This window comes from Papilio xuthus, unplaced genomic scaffold (assembly GCF_000836235.2).
Source record: "Papilio xuthus unplaced genomic scaffold, Pxut_1.1 DF826945.1, whole genome shotgun sequence".
NCBI classification, from domain to species: domain Eukaryota; kingdom Metazoa; phylum Arthropoda; class Insecta; order Lepidoptera; family Papilionidae; genus Papilio; species Papilio xuthus.
In genome coordinates this window covers 4576133-4593512 of record NW_013531704.1, presented here as the reverse complement: position 1 = coordinate 4593512, position 17380 = coordinate 4576133, and the positions used below count along the sequence as shown (strand labels likewise).

The following is a 17380-nucleotide window of genomic DNA, read 5'->3' as shown; positions in this document are numbered from 1 at the left end:
TATATCACAACTTCTATCTTATGATATTAAAAAAATAATCCGTTTAAAATAACAAATGCATTTGGCGTTTGTTTAGCAATTGTCAATAAGTTAACTCGGAGACGGGAGATGTGAGTGGGGCAAGCAGCGGCGATAGTGAAGCGGCCGACAGGGTGATGGCGCGGTGGCGGCGCGGCGCACTCGGCTCGCGGCTGAATAAATTCGGAGGGAGGCGCGCTGGAATGCGGGAGGCGGCGCGCGGGGGGCCGGGGCGCCGTGCGACTGGCGCGCGCGCCGCTGTCCCACGGTCGCGCTGCCCCCGCCGCCCCTCGCCCTCTCGCCGCATCGCGCCGCGCCCCTCTCGCCTCGCGCCCCGGACACTTTCTTTCGCGCCATAAAGGTCGTTTCAAATATTTCGGAATGCCGCTCGGTGACATTTCACCCGCAACAGAGGGGAGGAATGTAGCCTCCAGCATTTTACCGCGTGCCGAGCTCGCGGGTAGACCGGTGGATCTTCGGTGCACACGTCCCGGCGCGAGCGCGCAATAGGCGTCGCGCCGCGCCGTCCACACTGCCATCGTCCAGCAGCGATAACCCGTGCTGGTCGGACTCGCCTCAGGAATGTAGCATCTTATCGCATGTCCCTTTATATTGATGTCAATCGTCTTAGATAATAGTGAATCTTATCGGTTGATACGTAACGACCGATTTTAGTAACGTAATTTGTCAGATGCGGGATGAGTTAGATGGAGCAGCGACGGGTGGGGAGGGGAGCGGGGCTGCGACACCGGAGCTGCGGCCGCTCGGTCTACTTTCCACGCTCATGTGTGAACTAAGTTTCTCCAATTAATAGATTCGTTCCAATAGCAAACAGGCAGTCGGAGAAAGCTGCAGCGGAGCGGGTCAACGTCCGACGGAATTCACACCGTCCGACCGGCGTGAACTTTACGAACAAATGTGGCGTAACGCTCTAAAATTTGAAAATCGTTCTTCGTGGCTAAGTGTTAGCTCCGACCGAAAGAAACGAGCGTGCATGCGACTCGCGGACTACGTGCGGGCGTCGTGCGGGTATCGTGCGGGAGCGCAAGTCGCGCGCCGCTATGAATGGAATGCGGCGTCGGAGGTTGCGCAAGCGTCAGGCGGCGGAATGCAGGAGGGCGGCGTGTGTGTGTTTGTGTGCGGCGGGGAGAGGCGCGGCGCGGCGGGGACGCGCTGCAGCCTGCTGCATCCCGGCCATTCACGCCGGCAGCGTGCGCTCGGCGAAATAACTCACCGTTAGAGGCACGGAATGTGCGGCCGGCTCCCCGCCCCCGCGCCGTGCGCGCCGCGCTAACGGCCCCGCGGCCCCGCGACCGAGCCCCACTGATAGTGACACATCTAGCGACCGCATCTCGGCTCCATACGCGCTTATACTACGGATTTGCATATTTATGTAACGATATCTTCGTAGGTACTACGAATTTATTATTTATTAACAAACTTGCAAACAGCCCCAGCTTCGCCCGAGTTTCAATGGCTTATTTAATTGCTAATGCTAAAAAAAGTTTTTGTTTATAACTAAGTCATAAAAAATACAGATATGCGATGACTGACTTTTTGTAGCACTTTTTGAAAACCACAGTTCTCTCATATATCATTTTTATATAACTCGAACGGGCTAGCCTACGTAAGGTAAAAAAAGATAATTTTAAGAAATACGCTTTTCATCTAAATTAGAGTTATAAAGAAATATATACAGTACTGTGGTATCGTCTAGTTTAAATCGTTCGCGCGGGTCTGCGGCACTGAGGCGGTGAGGCGGTGAGGCGCGCACTATCAATAGTTGGCGCGTCACCCGCCCTACATACTTGTCACGTCGCGACGCCGGCCGCCAGGACCGGGTTTCGTCACCTCACGCGCTCTATTCGTTTCTAAAAATCCAATATTCCTCCGCTACATCACGTTACTCTGCATCCCTAATGAAATACACAACTTCACAGATTGGTAAATAAGCCCTGGGTATATTGATGTTGTTGTCATCGCCGAAACTTTTTTTGATATCACATACATTTTCGAATTTCTCACAATAACATTCCAATTATAAATAATTTAATATATTATAATGTAAAATCCAAAAATTCGATTCTTTTAAAATTATGAATAGGTAGTACGCAAAAGTACATATTGCCAACACAGAGATGACATATTTGTCATTAACACAAGTGTAAACATGCTTCGCGATAAAAAAAGTAGCACATTTTGCGTTATTTCCCATAGTCGTCAGCAATTAGAACGGTTTGTGGGTGACACGTGTGGCCCACATCGGCGGCCACCGCGCGGCCGTCACGCCGCACAGCGCCACCTGCCGCCGTCGCCCGCCTCGACGTAACTCCTAAACACCACCGTCCACATCGTATCTTAACCCTAATCTAAGCTTGACAATAATCATTCGTCTATGATCAAATCGCTTGATTAACCTGACACTGAAACTTTAATGATTTTATGATCAAAGCTCGTTTGCGCAGTTATCCTTGCAACACGACGCATCTCATTCGGCAATCGTTCTACTTGTACATAAAGGCAAAGGCGATCGGCGTCAATAAACGAGTGGTATAATTGCGGCGGCGCCGACTCCCGCGCACCGCCCCAACATGGCCGGAGGCGCTCATTCGCACCATTTGTGGGCACCAGCACTCCGCCTCGCCTAATTAGTGCTCACTTGCGGTGTGGGTGAGCCCGCATTGCGCCGCTCGCCACTCTCCGGCCTCAGCCCTGCCACTGCCGCCGCCACCGCCTTCGTTAATTCTATTTAAGTAAACGATTGTGTCAAGTCACTATTTTGGTACGCTCTATTCACTTAACATTATCGATTATTTCTTCTGGCCGTTAATTTTCATCTACACCGACGTAACGTAGAGTTTCATAATAACCAACGCAAGCAACTGACTCTTGATTGTTATGCTATTATGAAGTAAAAGTATTTCATACTTTTCAACGGTATGTTGCCTGTCTGTTTCTACCTGGTGACATATTACTGGCTCGTGGCAACGCATTCGGTATTCTTCTGAGTGTACTTGCACCTATAATAAGATATGATCCGCTAACTAGATTGACTTCTTCCTTTGGAAACTTATATAATCTGCAGAGTGTAAAATGTAAGGACAATATTAACGAGTGGTATGTTACATTACAGGAGCACCGCGACCGCTGGTTCGCAGCGAGGCTACGACACGCGACCTGAGTCAGCATGATGTCATGCGTGCGGGGCGCGAGGGGCGGCGACTAATGGAGCATCCCGGCAGCGTCACGTCACGTCCCATTCCCGCCGCATACTTCACCCAATCGAGCGATGACAAATCCATTCATATTCCTCTATCCTATTGTGCCCTCATACTTGTTTAGACACTTACTCTAGTTCATAAGCAATGGTTATCGTTGTCACAGCCACCATTGTTTGAATGATTCTTTATAAGTATTAAGTCTCGCAATGAAATGAGACGAAGAAGCAACTCAAGAAGAGAGAAGAAAGAAGGAATTACGAAACTGGTTTTCATAATGATTTGACAGATTGTTCAAATTCTGAGATCATTGTGAAAGCTGTTTTTTTGTTCCTGTCTCAACAGATGAAGATACTAACGTGCGCTACGACATGAAAACAACAAAAAAGAAACATTTCTAACAAAATAACATTTCTGTTATTGTGACTCGTACTCATAGATATCCATTTACTATTTATTAATTCGCAAATGGGTATTTTTATACAATTTTGCATGAAAGCGCATATAATTACCTAGAACTGTGGAAATATTATCTTTGTTTCTTTGTAACCGTATACAAATGCATAGTAGACAAATACTTTCCAGGTAGGCGCCAACAAAAATATCACCGACGAAGTAAAAACACTCAGGCATTTGAAATACTTTTCAATATTTTATAATGTGCTAGCGTCATGTACCTACATATTAAAAATAACCGTCCACCTCCAATAATAATGGCAACCCAGTGTTTCCCCGTCCACCTTATTTATTTGTCGATTTTAGCTCATTTAGAATAACCGATCATATGCGAAATATTGTACATCGTAAATGTAAAATGTTCATAGTGTTATATTATATTTGAAGGCGTTTGTGGATTAATTCCAAAAGAAACAAAATTTTAAAAGAAAACTGAAGAGTACCTAAAGCGCAAATATACGAATGTGAGGAAGTGTACCAGGATCACATAACAGCCAGGATAACAGGTGCTAGTTTCCACGATTAGATAAGTATGCCCAATAAATATTATTCATAGGGTGTTTATTTTTTCACTGGGTGGGTAGTTTTCAGTTCTGATAATGAGTACAAAAAACTACCCATAATTTACTTAGAATGTTTCTATTATCTTCTATCTAATTCATCATAAGCTTAAGATACGAGTTGAAAGCGAAGCTATTAATTTTAATATTAACTATCGGCCTAATAGGCATTTATTTTTTGAATTTTACATCGACTGAATAAGCGTCAAAATAGAGGACGTAACAAGATATACACAGAACCTTCGACGTCTTTATTTCAGCTTCCTTGTGATATAAAAATAAGATTATTTTAATAACAATGAAAATAAAAATGTTTTAATACAATTATAAATCGTTTTATTTGAGACCTATGATATCAATGATAAGGACGGCCTTAGTAATTGCCAGACAACCAAGTTAACGGTATTATACGGCATGGTATGGTATTATAGTAGATTTTTATTTTCGATACATATTTTAGTTATAAAAATAAGCATATCACGTTTTTGTCACATTTTAAAATGATTTAAATAACACTAAAGTTATTAAATTACAAACAAGCTATTTTATAACGTATTTTTTTATATTTATAAACAAAATCATTTGACTTGGTGGTCGGTGGGCATGTCAAACTAAATTATGTGAGCTCACTAGCGCCCTCTGTCAATGTCAAAAGAGTATCTCAAGCAACTCCTCGTACCGTGAAGTGCGACAATTCTATCTGTGTCGGTAAGGGAGGCTTTGTTATTACGATTAATTATGCTAAAATAAATGAAAATCCTACGAATATAAAGAATATGGTATAAAAACATAACAAGACAGCACGACAAGGATCTTGTAACATGAATTTGGTGTAGGTGAGATGTCATAGTTTTTTATCTTTTCTGACAGAACTAAGTACGACAGCAGCGCCGGGCCAGATAATTTTGTTGCACTATAGGCCAACTATAGGCATTTAATAAGATATGATATGTATAATCTGTAAATATTTAATAAATACTCTTTGACTTGACAGACATTCAACTGTAATGTCAATGCCACTGTCATTGTAATGTGCCATTGTAACAAGCAGTAACAAGTGTTAGGTTAGTGTTAGGATTAGAACACAAGATATTTCATTTATGTTGTGATTTGTTATACAGTAAATATTTCAAAGGTGCAACATGGATAATCCGCAATTTGACGCCACTTTAGGTGGTGAAGAACACCTACCATTTTCGGTAAATAGTTTTAAATTTACCGCTTCACGAAGCATTGAAATTGCAGCAATGTCTGAAAGTATTCTGCGCCCAAGTAAAACTAAGTTAATTTTCCAAACTCTCCCTGTCCATATGAGGCGTAGGGTTATGAGTCATAATTGTAAACGACTGCCGAGAAGGTTGAGGGAAGGGCATTTGGAGCAGTTAAAAAAGAGTGGACTGCCACCTAAACAAAAGAGGCCATCTAGAAAGTATAGACGGCGTCCTGCGAATTTATTAAACGAGTATAACAGAAGACAAAAGAGAAATATTTGGCTAGAGACACACATTTGGCATGCTAAAAGATTTCATATGATTGAACGTTGGGGTTACCGTCTTGCAGACCGTCCCTGTGATAAGGCATTTCGTGCTTGTTACCGAGCGAGTTCAGCACACTGTTTATTACAAGATGTTTCCTATTATACACCAATACAGATTACTGGACCTATTGAACTCATAGGGGAGATATTTGATTGCATTACAAATAAATCATGTGGACTAAGTGTGATTGCCAAAGCCTATACTGGAGGAAATAGAAGAGGAAATATTGATATATACAATCCAAATGCTTATCCATTTGGCTATGTTGGTAAAATTCAGTTTCTTTGGATAACAAAAGAGAATTGCAATAAGGAATTATGGATGTTCATCCATCCTTCTCAAATCAAACAAATAGAGATACTTTTATCAAACTTAATAAATCCTAATTCAGAAAATTTACCCACAGAGCACATTGAAAAAAAGAGAAAATTAACAAACAAGTTTTCTGATATAAAAATTAATATATTGTCCAAAGCCTTTAACATGTTTCGCTTAACTGGTCCTAAAAGTCAGGCCATTTTAAATTCTACCATAAAATGTATTAAAACATTAAATCAAGCAAATGATAGCTGGTTGGCACAAATAAGAAATACATCAAGTTTATATTTGGAAGAAAAAATTGATTACTGGGAAAATGCAAAGTTATCAAATTCACCTGCATTATTACCACCAAATGTGGTAATAGGGTTGATCATTAAAGACCCTCGATTGAGCAGACCATCATATCGTACTAAGGCGCAAAACAACAGCCCTGAAGATGTAAATGTAGTTAAATTAATTAACAGCCCATCCTACCTGTCACATTCTCCCATTTGGGACACTCGACTCCATGAACATATAAAGAAGAAACTAATGACCAATGGCCAGTTTATAGAACTTATAACGAAAACACAATTAGTGCCCGGAGAAATCAATGAGGATGATCCGGCATTGCAATATGTTCCTGTGGTGTTAATACAAAGACCTGGATCACAGAATCCTAATTCTAAAAAACTGGGTACTGTACAAAAGTTTACATTTTGGGTCAGAGATTTATTTTTAAATTTTTAATTTATTTACTTTTAATTAAAAATTTGTAATATTGCAATTTATATAACTACAACATGTAATAATTTACAGGTTATGGAAGTGGATGGGATATCATTGTACCTGCTGGCTATGGCATTCCATTCTGGCAGACATTGGTAATGTTTGGTGGACGAGCAGGCGGCCTTCGTGATACAGAGAGCATGGCTTTCGAAATGGGGGAGAATTTTCTACCACCTGACTCTGAAGCAGGAAGTTTAGAAGAGAAAAGAATAGAACAACAACTCAGAGAAAGATATTTTCGTCGACCACCAAGCAAGAGGGTAAATTATCAAAAGTTGGGGATAAACAGCCCTTTCATCTGTCCATGGAGAATATTACTGAGTGATTGGAGTGGAAACAATGTAAATGATTTGTATGTGATGAGAGATAGAAAACTTTTAGAGTTATTACAGGTCAGGACAATAAAATGAAATAGATTTATAGATAAAATTATTATCATTCTATGAAAAATATACTCAGACTTTTAAATGATCTTTATTTTTATTATTTTAGGATTGTTTGACTAAAAAAGCAGTTCCTAATATTGATAATGCTGATGCATGTTTGGTCCCCGTGTGCCTGCATATGGAAAACAAGGGTAATTTAAAACAACATGCATTGATATGTCTACCACAAAGTGATGATCTCCAAACAATCAAAACTCTGTATGAACCACTGCATGAAGATAAAAATGAAAAATTGAGGAAACAAAAGAGAAAACAACACTTGCAGTTGTTGAAGCAAATGAAAAGAAAGAGACGAAAAATTAAAAAATCAGGATGTCAGGTAACATATCTTTGAAATACATCTTTTTTTTCTTGTAAATATTTCTACAATAAATCTTTCATTCACTCAAAAATTGATTTCAGATTAAAAATGTTAAGAAAATAATCAATCGAGAACCTTCAGAATATGTAAAAAGTATGAGAGAACTTTGGCTACCATCAAATATAACGACGGTTCGGAACACATGTTTAAGACCAGTGCTGGGTTATGTCTGCAAAGGAGATTTTAGTTTTACTGAAGCAAAAAGTGTTGGTGTTGGTTACATTGCTTTAAATGGTTTGATTGAACTTATAAAGACTGGATTAAATAAAGTACTTATACGAAATACTTCATCGCGTAAATATCGTATTGCAAAAATAGTTCTGATCAAGACTGAGTGAATGTTTAAGAAAAATCTTTTCTCAAATGTATCCTTTTTGTATATAATTGTTGATATGTTATGATTATGTATGAAATAAAAAAACAAATTGTTGAAAAATTATTTAGTCATTTATTTTTTAACATTCTAAATAACTCTTCTACTAAACTTATGCATTTAGGTTAAATTATTTAAACTTTTGTGAGATATTACCATAAACTAACGAAGGGATTCTGATGACGAAACTAATCCGTGCCGATACAACTACGTCACTGTTTAGCCGTTTATATATTTATGACAAGCTGACCTGTCGCAATCTAGCCTTAACAAGTACAGATTAATATAAAATAGACACTAAAAAGATTTAGTCGTCGAGATATATATTGAAAAAAATAAGTTATATTGCGTATATGGAATATTCTAAACATTTGTCAGAATCTAAAGGAAAGCTTAGCAAATCTGTCTTAAATACACAAATCTATTAGTCCGAAATTAAGTTCTTAATTCTATTGAACAGCTTATTGGCTAACTTTTTTTTTATTTACCACTACAAACAGCTTTGATGCATAAACATCGTTGCAACATTTAACAAACATTTGAAGCAATTATTTTTTTCAGAATACTTTTTTACACATTAAATAGTGATGGGTATAGTACAATAGATTGATAAAATTGTTGATTAATTATTATCAACATGTCCCTGACTTCCAAATGAATTGAACGAACTTTAGTCTTCCTAACAGTGAGGTACTCTCAAGTTTAAGTAACTTCACATGTGGAATTTACAAGTCAAGTTATAAATATAAAAATAGCTTAATTTAACAGCATTCGAATACATGTACGTAGCGCTGAGAGTAACGCGATAACAACTATACAGCGGATCTAGGAGAAGCATCTTTACATTAGCCATGTTACATTCCAATCGTGAATGCCACCCAATTGTTATTTGTCTTGGTAAATTATAACAATTCGACAAATTGCATATATAGATCGGTCACATAGTGACATTATATTTCAAGACTTTATAAAGGTGACACTTTATTGGCAGAGGTTTTAGATTCAGACAATAGTGTCGTCGCACTGATGGGAAAGTGATGACAAAGCAGTGATAACAACGGTATAAAAGACCAAAATGTAGAACTGACCATGCGACATTTCTAAAGATTGTGATAATTTCATTACATATTGGACTTTTGTACTAGTGATGTGTTACTTTGCATTGTCAGCAGGCATCAGTGGGGCAGCCTGCGCCAAGTCCTGTAGGCGCTGGTTATATATCTAACACGTCCCTATATCTTCGAGCGCTTGCGGGCGATAGCATCCTCGACTGCCTTCAGCTGCTTGAGCAGCTCCTCACGCCGCGACACAGACTTCTTGGCTGGGACACCTTCGTTCGGGGGCGACACTGCTGAACGTTTCCTACTCATATCTGAAAAAAAAAACAAAATGTTTATTACTTGGACACTTCATAAACAACAAGTACTATAATTATATTATATATGTATTCCTATTTTAACATAATTTCTTTTGTTTTTATGTCAATCATAAAAAATCATTAAGTTCTTTACCTTTCTCACCGGGTACTTCTTTTTTACTGACCGCTGTTGAAACTGCCGCAGCTAGACCTGCGCTCGATTTTGTATTCATTCTATAAAAAAACACTTATATTATCATAAATTATAATATAGTACATCTTTGAATGACTTTTTCCTTTATTCAATATCCATTATTTTACTTACTACATATAGCAAATTACAATACTGAAGTGTGTACTGTACCTGGGCCGTGCGGCGGCGTTGAGCAGTCTGGCGTGACGAGCGCGACGCGCGCCCGAGCTGCCCGATGTTGACGACGAGTGGGACTCGCTCTCAGATTCGCTCGACGACGACGATGATTCTAACAAACATTAATTACGTTATATACATATTTAATAATAGTAAAAAATATTAAAAGAATTATTCACTATGAAATAAAATGTTCTCACGTAACTATGGCAATATATGTCAATATTCACGTCATTTAAGACATAACCACGTGTAAAATACCAACAAAATGTATAATTTCTTGGGAATTTTCTCAAATGAATATTATATAGTTTTACCTGATCCCGATGACGACGATCTTGAATATTTCTTTCTGTTCCTGTTGCGACTCGACGCTTTGCTTCGACCATACGCATCGGTCTCCTCCTGTCAACATCAAAATGGTACATTACATGTCACTATGTACAGTTGAGGTTCCAAAAGGGGGCGGGGCACTTAAATGAGATCACGTGTATTAAGTTTCTGATGTAAAGAAAATTTAATTAACAAAATTTTTGTAGTTTTTTGAACTAAAATTTCTACTTTGAATCGTGATTCTATTTTACATGTTATCAGAGTGGTAGGGGTAAAAAGGTTGTAGGTGTACCTTGTGCCGGTGCGAGGCGGGGGGCGGCGGGTTGACGGCGAGCTGTCGTGCTGCTGCGGGCGAGGGTGCACGGCGGCGCGGCGCAGGCGGGTTCATGGCGGTGGCGCGCGCTGTCGCCAGCCGCCGCTCGCGTACTATCACCGAGGGCGACAGCCTGCGTACCAACACATTAACTATATACTATTGTAACACGACCTTTCTTACCCTAAATTTCCACCAACACTCGTACTTCATTCTTTATAAAAATTCAAATATAACAATATGTTGTAAAAGTGTTTTAAAACCAAAAATCCACACTCACATACAAAATATGTATCGAGTTAATAATTTTTTTTAAAGAAAACATCAAGGCACTTATTTAGCCAAATCTTTTTCAGAATTAAAAATATTAAAACTTATTCCTAATCCATTTTCATTATTACTTGTAGTATTTTACATAAGAATGAAATGAGACCCGATGTAAAATTAGATAACACATAGGCCAATTACAAAAAAAAATTGTTAGTAGGTTAAACACATGGCTATCATACAAAGCAGAATTAGTATAAAATTATTAACATTAGTCAGAATTTTTACAACATATTTGATTTATACAAATATATGATTTTTATATCAAATTCATTAAAACCAAAACTTTATTAAAAGTTGATACCTAGGTTACAAATTATTAAACCACATAAATTATTAATTTATGTAAAAACATACTGTTTGTATGCCAAAATTAAAATTTGTAAAGTTCTAAGAAACATATGTACATAATATATTACAATGTTAATACAGTTCTACAATATATCATCTTCAACTATTCTTCGTCTTCTCTTCTCCAGTAGGCTTGCTTTATAAATCCACCAAACACTAAATTGCACCGTTACTTCATAAGTTTTTATTTTTTTTAAAGTAGTATCGGCAGAACACAGCATCAGCTAGGCCAACTCGCGGCAGTTTGTATAATATTGTAATACTGCCTACTACTAGGAGCTACCTTGCTTATCAGGAATTCCACTTATATTAAATTAAGTCTTTTTCTTGACACCGAATCACATTGTACATGAATTTTACTACGCGTTATAAAACTGTATTTACAGAATTATAAATTCACTATCTTTAAACGTTATTATAACTATACACAATATATTTATCTAAACTAAATAACAACATTAGTACTTGGTTAGTGTCATAGATAACTTGGTAAGAGAATTGATATCAATGATACCAATCGAGTTACCTTTGTCGAGAGGTAGAAGATGCCCTCCTCTTGCGGCGACCGCCCGCCGAGCCCGAACTACGCGAGCTGGAATTTGAAGAGCTGTGGACTCAAAGGGACGCCGGGGGAGGGGGGCGCACACACAGACACACACGCACGCACGCACGCACGCACGTCACCACGCACACTCGGCCATTAGCGAACCCCGATGATTTAATATAATGACATAACATGCAATAGATGAAGAGCAGCGATGATACCCGTCGAGATTTGAACACCGCAACATAACGACAGTAGAATGAAAGCGAACCCAACGGCCAGAGGAAGAGGGGCGAAGCGTAATGGAGCGATTGCTCCAATTAGTATCATTTTAAAAAACATAAAAAAATTGAAATAAAAATAAAATTATTAAAAATAATAGTAAATAATTAATACGATAATTTGAAGAATTTTACATAACTTTTTAGAATCTTAAAAAATATACTCAGTATCTCCAAAATCATCTTTAGAACAAAATGTTATCCTTTTTTAATATATTGTTTTTATAAAATTGTATATCATCAATGAATGTATAATAAAATATACTTTGTCATGCTTTCCAAAATTTATTTAGAAAGATCAATTCGTTTTCATTAACTTCAATAACTATCGCAAACTAAACATTTCATAGATATTTCAAAAGAACTTTAATATAAAAGAAAATAAAAATTGCATAAATAAATAAAAATAACTTTTCAAATACATTTCACAGAAATACGTGAAATATACAAATCAAATACACGAGTTTCAAAATACCTATAGGAAAAAGAGAAGACGATATGATGAATGCAGCTATAAATATTACAGCAATTAGTGAAATCAAGTACTGGCATAAAATATGTTCTCATGAAATATCTATATTTCATATCAGAAGCATTATAATGCTTTCTAACTGGCAATGAACTATTTGTAGCTACAATGTCATGTCATAAATCATCTAGGTCCAATTGTGATAATGATATATAACATTACCTAGACGTGCTGTAGGAGTCTTCCGAGGAGGGCGGGCGGCGGCGGCGCGCGGCGGGCTCGGCGCGCATCCACGGGTCCGCCCAGTCGTCGCCGCGTATCTCCCGCCCCTCCCGCATCTCCCGCACGCGACCCTCCCGACCCTCTCGTCGCTCCACCTCCGCCCGTTGCACTATTACTTCTCTCGACGAACGCACACGTCTCTGCAATTATAGCAATTGTCATATATGGCGGCTCAGAACACTTTAAGAGCAGATCACCATTTTAAATTTAGAGTGGCAGAGCTGACCTTGTGCCGCTAAGACACTTATTTGATATATGTATACCTTGTGGAAGGGCAGTTCGTCAGTGGCAGCGGTGCGCTCGTCGTAGTGCGGCGGGCGCTCGTACATGCGCTCGGTATCGTAGATGCGCTCGCGCGCGTAATACCGCTCGCGCTCATCCGCCGCCGCACGCGGGTATCGCCCGCGGTACACCGGCCCGTACGCACGACTGAGAATAATACAAATGTTTACTTTAATTATGTTTCTTGTCACTTTCGTGTCAAGGGGTAACCTAGTAGTGAGCCGTACATTTCTGGGTCCCTGTGCACGGGTACGTCGTGCTGGTGCGGCGGGGAGGCGCCGACTGCAGCTGCAGCATACGCGAGCTCGGCGTCGGGGTCGTGCACCACGCCGCCCACCGACAGGTGCAGCTTCTTCTCTTCAAAGTCCATGTCTTGTTCCTTGCGTTTGTTCGCTATCCTCAGCATCTGATTACAATTGTCAAATGTGAGATATTTTCTATTATTTATACTGATGAAATATTTAAAATGATTAACTGACCTCGTTCACTACATTATGCGTTTCAAACGTTAACAAACATATAAAAAGACAATGTGTATCCAGGCTATCCAGCATCGGCAGAGACTGACAATGTACAGTGGAATATAAAAAGACGTAAAAACCTCTTTAGCAGTCCGTAATCCTCTTTCCCAAGCTGACTCCGGTGGTGCAACATCTCTGGGCGGTGCTGAGTACGGAGCCCCAGTGGGGACTCCACGGACCACATCAAACATGTTGTAGTTGCCTTTATCTGTCACCCCCGGGTGGAGGAATCTGAACACAAAAGTATATTACATAATTTTTATCTAACATTTCTTAAATCAATTTATTTTATCAATCTCTCATGCCTTTATAACAATACAAAATAGTTACAATGATATAAGAATTCATTATTAAGTATCATCTTGATATGAGAAATGTGAATGGTATAGAAGGCTCGGAAGCAAATGTCAGGTAATGTTACCTGCAACTAACGCCCCAGGTGCAGGCGCCGCGGGAGAAGAACCGACAGACAGGGCGCGGCTCGTTCTCCTCGGGGCGGCGCTCCGCCTCATCCGACACCTCGCCCTCCTCCAGCGACGAGCCACGAGACCGCCGACCCGCCTTTGTTTCTTCGCCACCTAATTTCATTAAAAATTAACTACTGATTTTTTTTTATTTCAAATCATATAGTAGATATTGTTTTCATAATTCTACAGTTCTATACATTTCAAATCTTTTTTTTTTAACAAAAATCTTGAACAACTAATAAGTATATCTAAAACTTACCTTTCTCATTAGCTTGGTCCACATCTCCATTTGATTGATCTTTGGGTTTTGATTCTACACATTCACCCTCCTCTGCTTCAAAATCCAACTGTTCTTCACCATCCTCAGTGTTACTTGTCTTTTCTTGTGGTACCTACATAAGGAAGGCAGAGTTAAAATAAGTTTTTAATCTCTTTTAAGAAATGATTTCTAACAAAAAAAAAGTGATTTAATAAAAAATATATTCTTACTTTATCCAATTTGGGTGTATCAGTCTTCCCATTATCAGATTTAGGTGATGATTGTGAACTTCTTCTTTTGCCATTAGCACTTATATCAAGTTTTCTGTCAGGTGATGCAGGTGACGATTTTGACTACAATATAAGAAGAATTTTTCTTATGTACAAGTTAAAAAAATTACTACATTTTACTTATAACATTTGGTCAATGACTTTGAATCTTTTCATTGACTGTTGTGAAATGTAAATATAATCCAACAAACATATCTTATTATAAACTATTGTAGTTTATTGTCAGTCATTTCTTGAAATGATTAGATGATGGTATGGTATCCATGCAATGATGCATTCATTTAAATCAGAAAAAAATCTCTATATGCAATGAATAATTATAATTTTAAATATACCTTTGTATCTTTATCTGCATCATCTGGTCCAACAGAATCCAAATCTGACACATCTGATAGATCCTCATGACTAATGTTATTATCTTTTCCATCAACTTTTTCACTTGCTGCAGACTTACTGCGTGAAGTTTGGTCCTCTTGATCTGATTCCATTTCTCCTGTAAGACAAGCATATTTTATATTTTGCATTGACTCTATGAACACTGATGATAGTTCTGTGTTAGATTACAATTATGTCATATTTTTCATTGATGGAATAAACATTAAACCATCACCACTTAGCAGGACAAGGATAAAATTACTAGTAAAATCATGACATCTATGTTTATAATTTGAAATAACAAACCTTCAGAAATTTCTTCAGTTGCTGGATCTTTAACATTAGTCCTCTTATTATATGATGAACTTCTGCTGGACTGGCTAGATTCTGATCTACTGCGACGCCGGGGAATTGAGACCATTTTTTGTTCTGCTTTTGTATGCCTCCTCCATTTTTCCTTCGGACTCCAATCAGTTTTTTTCATTGATGGTGATCTAACAGGTGATGATTGAGTAGAGTTTCTATCCGGAGAAGGAGTTGATGTTGGAGAACGTCTTACTGGGCTCTTCCTTGGTGATGCAGAATCAGGAGAAACAGGGCGTGACCTTGATCCTTGTGAGCCAGGGGCTGATCTTGCAGAGCTACTTGGGGATCTCGGCGTCTTAGGACCTTCTCCACCCGATGGCGGAGCTGAAGAATACTGTTCTGGTTGCTCTGGTGAACCAATATTTGATCCTATATCACTAGGAGACTTAGGAGCATCAGGCGATTTAGGACCTTGTGGAGATGCAGGCATTGAATTCTCAGGAGAATTAATATCAGAATGTGCCCCACTTAAGTTATCTGGGGAACTTGGTTGTTTATTAAAGTATGGTGATCTTTGATATGACTGATTTGCATGGGAGGGAGATCTCGGTCCATTAGATCTGCGCGAACTAGAATAATGTGATGGGGATTTGGGGCGTTTCTTAGAAACATCACTTCTATCTGATGAAGAACTCCTATGACTTCTGGAACTGGAACTGCTACTGCTTGAAGAAGAGTGTGCATCTCCAGTAGCATCATGTGAATCTTCAGAGTCCATCCCTGAGAGTAGATGCAAATTATGTATTAAGTTTATTAAATAGATACAAGTAAAAAGTCACCCAACCCAATCAAGCAATCCTTACTAAAAATTAGTAGTCAACTTGCCACAAATGTTCACACATTATGAGATAATTTCACAAACATGTTACAGAGTGAATCAGACAGATTTCACCAATAATATAGTTACAGGCCAATTTAAGCAAAAATGCATTGTAGCCTATATAGAAATCAATTAAAATTTATCAAGTAATATGTTTCAGTTGTAAAATTATAACTTATAGCATATGTATGCTACAAGTAATATGCTTAAAGATGGGCCTTAACTGTACTGTAGTGGTGGGCCATTACTGTCTTGGGTAAGCCGAAAATGATCTCTAAGGGGTTTTATTTTTGTAATATTCAGTTAAGAACCTTATGTATAGACAATATTTTCATATGAAAAACAAATATTCTTTCACTAATTTCAATGTTTAGCGAAGATAATAAACAAGTTATCTTGTGTCTCAACCCATAAAGTGGGCGTATCTGTCTGAACACCCGTAGAACAATGCAGCATGTACAACCTAATATCAAATTATAAAATGATGAAATCATTTTTAAATTTGTTCAATACTAATTTGCACAAAAAAGCTCCATATACTTACTAATTAGAAAAATCATAATTAATTAAAATAATAAAAACTGTAGGAATCGCAAAGTAAATAGTTATTAGAAAAAATCAACACAATCATATTCTACGCCATAAACTTGTGGCACTTAGTTTTTCGTCTTGTCATGAAAAATATCGATATTATTTTGAATTGTTTTACTTTAACTGTAGCAAAATAACACTCAGGTTTAAACTTTGAATCGATGTCACTTGTTTAGTAAGAAGTACAACGTTCTGATGTATATTGAAGACACATCCAGCCTTACCTTGAAGATGACGCCTCGACGCCAGAATCGGTGGCACTTTAAAACACTTTTCATTTTGTAAAGACTTTTAACTTTGTAATCACAACACAAACGAAACTTGGGTCTGTCACATATACTTGTGAACTTTAACTTTCTAATAACGATAAACTGACGAAAACTTATTAAAATCAACACTACTTCAACATGGCTGTGATATAGGAGGAAATATATATGAACATAATAAATAATCACTTTTCTTAACTTCAGTAGGGTTACCTTACGCCCTTACCTTATCTTAGGTGGATAAGACGATATAATTCTTGATGCAATTATTAAAAATAATTAAAAATTCTCCAGTTTGCGCCGCATCAAGCCTTTTTCATCGCAGCAATTTTCGACAAAGAGTAGAAAACTTGAGTTGATTGAGTTTATTGGTTATGGTTAATATAGATAAACTAAAATCCGATCAAAGGTTAAATGAGCACAGCAACACATATTTTATGGAAAACAAATACATGTA

The 17380-nt window shown here is 38.2% G+C and overlaps 2 protein-coding genes and 1 long non-coding RNA gene across 7 annotated transcripts in view; 2 read left to right on the top strand and 1 right to left on the bottom strand.

The window, feature by feature from the left end:
- The window catches only part of LOC106121445 (uncharacterized), a 9793-nt gene extending 6161 nt beyond the window's left edge, over positions 1 to 3632 (top strand). For both annotated transcript variants that reach the window (XR_001228052.1, XR_001228051.1), the window contains one exon: positions 3152 to 3632. This is a non-coding gene — a long non-coding RNA (uncharacterized LOC106121445). The remainder of the gene's footprint in view (positions 1 to 3151) is intronic.
- A 1245-nt stretch (positions 3633 to 4877) lies between these two features.
- Positions 4878 to 8055, top strand: Pop1 (POP1 ribonuclease P/MRP subunit). Its single transcript, XM_013317155.1, has 4 exons — positions 4878 to 6787; positions 6910 to 7271; positions 7372 to 7644; positions 7728 to 8055. The coding sequence occupies exons 1-4, from the start codon at positions 5395 to 5397 to the stop codon at positions 8022 to 8024; spliced, it is 2325 nt and encodes a 774-aa protein (XP_013172609.1). The 5' UTR covers positions 4878 to 5394; the 3' UTR covers positions 8025 to 8055.
- Positions 8056 to 8127: 72 nt separating this feature from the next.
- On the bottom strand, positions 8128 to 17272 carry LOC106121286 (zinc finger CCCH domain-containing protein 18). Of its 4 annotated transcripts, none has more exons than XM_013316881.1 (16): positions 16882 to 17272; positions 15187 to 15966; positions 14841 to 14998; positions 14446 to 14568; positions 14216 to 14348; positions 13911 to 14076; positions 13570 to 13720; positions 13196 to 13374; positions 12950 to 13115; positions 12627 to 12826; positions 11637 to 11717; positions 10412 to 10565; positions 10104 to 10191; positions 9781 to 9898; positions 9571 to 9650; positions 8128 to 9431 (listed from the first exon to the last, which is right to left on the bottom strand). In XM_013316881.1, the coding sequence occupies exons 2-16, from the start codon at positions 15962 to 15964 to the stop codon at positions 9292 to 9294; spliced, it is 2715 nt and encodes a 904-aa protein (XP_013172335.1). In that variant the 5' UTR covers positions 15965 to 15966; positions 16882 to 17272; the 3' UTR covers positions 8128 to 9291. The 4 variants fall into 4 exon arrangements, with proteins under 4 accessions (XP_013172335.1, XP_013172334.1, XP_013172337.1 ...); XM_013316880.1 differs by having other exon boundaries at positions 8129 to 9431; positions 17150 to 17272; XM_013316883.1 differs by having other exon boundaries at positions 8129 to 9431; positions 11637 to 11702; positions 17150 to 17272.
- Positions 17273 to 17380: the final 108 nt, after the last annotated feature.